General features: G+C 44.7%; 1 protein-coding gene across 1 annotated transcript in view; it reads left to right on the top strand.

Annotated features, from left to right (window-relative positions):
• The window catches only part of LOC101846011 (girdin), a gene marked incomplete in the record, with an annotated part of 124,263 nt that overhangs the window by 91,425 nt on the left and 28,668 nt on the right, over positions 1-4,170 (top strand). The window contains 4 exon segments of the mRNA XM_005102914.3: positions 133-330; positions 1,317-1,496; positions 2,704-2,880; positions 3,860-4,077. Coding sequence (XP_005102971.3) covers positions 133-330; positions 1,317-1,496; positions 2,704-2,880; positions 3,860-4,077 — 773 coding nt within the window.

The raw sequence follows: 4,170 nt of genomic DNA, 5'->3' as shown, positions 1-4,170 counted from the left end.
GGGGGGGGGTTTAGATGTGTCCCATTTTAGACTGCCAGGGAGGATGTGGGTTTCTTGGGTCTTTTGTGGTGGAACTCTCATACAGTAGTTGGTTGTTAAAAGATTCATATCAGAGTTTGTTCCCGGTTTCAGGTGAAGGATTTGGAGCGAGAGAACAAACGCTTGCACGAGGTGGTGTCCGATAAAAATTCGGCCCTGAACAAACTGGAGTTTGAGACAAGACAGCTGCAGAGGATGCAACATCAGCTTCAGGGGAACACTGAGAGGGTCAAGGAGGTGGAACAAGAGAACCAAAGCCTGGAGAAGGAGAATTCGGAGCTGCATCAGAAGGTAGGAGAATGTTGTACTTTACCTCTAAGTGTATCAACAGGACAAGAAGAGTCGCAGGTCACATTTTAACAATATAAAACTAGAGAACCAAGAAGAGAGAAACCCGCATGCTATGTACATCCACAAGTGGAATTGAAGCTTTGAAATGCTCAAAATGTGGCTAGCTCTTCTCTACCGGAATTGATCTCATTGGCCTCAGCGGAAACTGCAAATCATCTTAATCCTTGTTGCTCCTATTTCTCTTTAAGAATTTTTCTCCTCTGCAGGTGTATTGGTCATCATCAGATATTATTATTATTACAGGTATTATAATGAAAAATGTAAGGAAACTTTACAAGCGGGTTAAAGCAGTTATTATTATTATTATGATTATTGTTATTTGTATCATTAGAATATTAGTATCAGTTTTATTATGGAAGCCAAAAAGAAAAAAACTGTCCCAATATTATCAACTCAGAGAATTGTCTTATTGTTATTTCCCTATGAACGAGTTTCTGTTGTGACCCAGAAAATACAACCATTTGGTCATTGGACATCAGACTGGCATCTACTCAAAAGAAAAGTCTATTAAGCCTGAGTTCTTATGTGCAGACTCTTCAAAATTAAACAGGCATTGAACAAGTGCGTAAGGCTGATATACTCGTTATCAAAATGTCCTTACTACAGTTACATATCTTAAAAGTTTTCGAAGAAATAATAAAAATTTCCAGCTTGTAAGGAAATGAAAATTGCTTTGAATTCCGCGCCCCAAAAAATCACATCTTTTTCATCTCTCATCCCACCCCCTTCCTCCTCTCTTCCACTCTCTCCACACACTCACGCGCACGCACACACACACACACACATACACATACACGCACATACACACAACACACACACTCACACATAACACACACTCACATACACTTACACACATACACACACTCACACACATGTGCACACACACACATACACACGCACACACACATACACACACACGCCACCAGGTGGCAACATTGCAGCACAGTGCGGAGAGACTGGAGGCCGTGGAGCAGGAGAACTCTGACATGGGTGTGGAGAACCGCAAGCTTCAGAAGACGGTGGAGTCGTTACAGGCGTCCACACAGAGGAGGGAGCAGTTAGAGCAGGAGCACATCTCTCTCAGTGTGGAGCATCAGAGGCTGCAGGTGGGTGTGTGTGGGTCTGTGTGTTTGTGCGTGTGTGTGTGTGTGTGTGTGTGCGCATGTGTGTGTGGGTGTGAGTGTGTGTGGAAGTGTGTGGGGGGGTGTGTGCTAAACAGGAGCACATCTCTCTCAGTGTGGAGCATCAGAGGCTGCAGGTGTGTGTGTGTGTGTTTGTGTGTGTGTGTGTGGGAGTGAGTTAAACAGGAGCATATCTCTCTCAGTGTGGAGCATCAGAGGCTGCAAATGGGTGTGTGTGGATCTGTGTCTTTGTGTGTGTGTGTGGGTATATGTGTGTGTGGGTCTCTGTGTGTGTGTGTGTGTGTGTGTGTGTGTGTGTGTGTGTGTGTGTTTGTATGGGTGTGTGCACATCTCTCTCAGTGTGGAGCATCAGAGGCTACAGGTGGGTTTGTGTGGGTGTATGTGTGTCAGTGTGTTTGCGGGAAGTAGGGAGTAGTTGGAGAAGGAGCACATCTCTCTCAGTGTGGAGCATCAGAAGGTGCAGGTGTGTGTGTGTGTGTGTGCATGCGTGCTTGTTTGCGTACCTGTGTGGGGGAGGGTGGGTAAGAGAGTGTGTGTGTATGTTACTCTGTTTGGGGGAGGTGGAGGAATGTTGGAGCAGGAGCACATCTCTCTCTCAGTGTGGAGCATCAGAGGCTGCAGGTTGGTGTATGTGTGGTTGGGTGTGCATATTTGTTGGGGGGGGACGTTTCACAAAATTACGCTCATGTTTTCCCTTCCCACTTTCCTGACACTTTTTTTTTAGTTAGATGGAAGATACTGCTGGTTAGCAGGTTCTTGTTCTGTCTTTCCAATGTCATTTGCCTTCCGTCTTGTTTTCTTCCGCCACTATGGCTCCATATAGTAATTAATCATCCTGACAATGTGCTTGTCTGTTTAGTGAGTGGTCTGTTTGTTCTTTTTTTCCATGTTTCTATTTTCCTACTTCTGTTACTTGGAAAAGGTATATTGTCATCATTCCAACTTATTCAAAGTTACAACTCAGCATTGACCGCTCAGATGGTCAGATGGTATCACTGGTTGGTTCTACTCTCTTTTTCTTTCTCTCTGCTATTTCTGTCTGTCTATTTTGCTTTTTCCCTGCACTAAGTGATGACTATCAGGTTGATGTTCTTATCTTTACTAAAATTCGAAGCTTGATTTTTTGCCGACAAATTTCAAGCTGACTCACCATTTCTTTTTTTGATCCCAGAGAACCATTGAGTCCCTCAGGGGTGAATCTGATCGAGCACTGGAGCTGGAGACAGAAAAGGCGGAAGTGGAACAGGAGCTGCAGCAGCTGCGCAAACAGCTGGAAGGTCAGAAGGTGCAGAAGCTCAAGCAGGAGCAGATGGAGTTTGAGATTATTGACATGAGCAACGAAAATCAGGTACACAATGGGTTATTGTCTGTTTGTTGTCTTCTTCTTCTTCATCTCGATTACATTCATACTCAAAGTCCGGTATCTATCACATACTGGGCAGTCCTGCTCTGTTCTTCTGTTAGCCCATACAGCTTCTCCTGTAGTGTTAACGGAGTTGGCCATATTTCCTGTCTCTGGGCTCTGATGTGTGTCCTGCAATGCTGGAAGGGGGGGGGGGGTGTTCCACAGTTTGGTCTGCTTCTCCACACAGGCATTCTAGTGATTGTACTTGTTTAAAACATCAGTACACGTGTTGTTGTCTGAGTTTTGTGCGTTGTTCTGTTTGCTGTTTTTTGACCGGTTTTGTTTGCACACATTTTTCAGATAGCATTTTGAGGTGGATCCTGAAAAAAAAAGAGGGGAGCAGTTATGGACATATACCGCCAGTCCTGATCCATCCAAAGCTTGTAGACAAACAGACAAAAGATTATAAAACATTCTTTATCATCTTCACTACTATACAAGAACTAATTGTAATGGTCAACATATATAGTCTAGATTACTTTTGAACATGGTCTGCAAGACTCCGCAGGGTCAGTGGTTGGCGCCACTGGTAGATACTTCTTCTTTACTTTTCCTCCGTTGTTTCTGTGTCTCTGTCTTGCTCTTTGCCAGCACTAAATGACTGTTATGGTGTCAATGAGCTTCTCTGCTCTCAAACAAATAAAAAAAACAATTTACCCATCTGTCTTGTCTTCATTCCTTTGTTCCTTTTCCTCTCCCATCTATCCTTTTTTTTTCTCCCATCTTTTTCCACTCGTTTCTTTTTCTTCCACCTGTCTTGGCTCCATTCCTTTTTTTCCTGCAATATGTCTTGTCTTTATTTCTTTTTCTCCCATTTGTCTTCTCTTCATTTCTTTTCTTCCCATCACCTGCCTTGTCTTCTCGCTCTTTCTTCCCATCTACTTCCATCTTCATTCCTTTTCCTTCCTCTACCTGTCTACAGCGTCTACAGAAGAGTCTGGAAGTGACCACGCGCAGGCTGCAGCAGCTGGAGAAGGACAACAACGACATAGAGATGGAGAGCGAGCGGCTCAGCAAGGAGCTGGACACCATGAAGGTGGCGGTCAAGAGACTGGATGGTCGGGACAAGGAGGCCTCGCAGATGGAGGTGGAGATGCAGAGACTGCAGAAAGACAAGGCTGGCGTGGAGAAGGAGAACAGGTGTGTTTGTGTGTGTGGGTGGGGTGTGTGTGTGGGTGTGGTGTGTTTGTGGGTGTGTGTGTGGGTGTGGTGTGTTTGTGGGTGTGTGTGTGG

This window comes from Aplysia californica, unplaced genomic scaffold (assembly GCF_000002075.1).
Source record: "Aplysia californica isolate F4 #8 unplaced genomic scaffold, AplCal3.0 scaffold00348, whole genome shotgun sequence".
In the NCBI taxonomy this organism is placed as follows: Eukaryota; Metazoa; Mollusca; class Gastropoda; order Aplysiida; family Aplysiidae; genus Aplysia; species Aplysia californica.
Note: the sequence above shows the minus strand (reverse complement) of the source record. Positions and strands in the feature narration are given on the sequence as shown.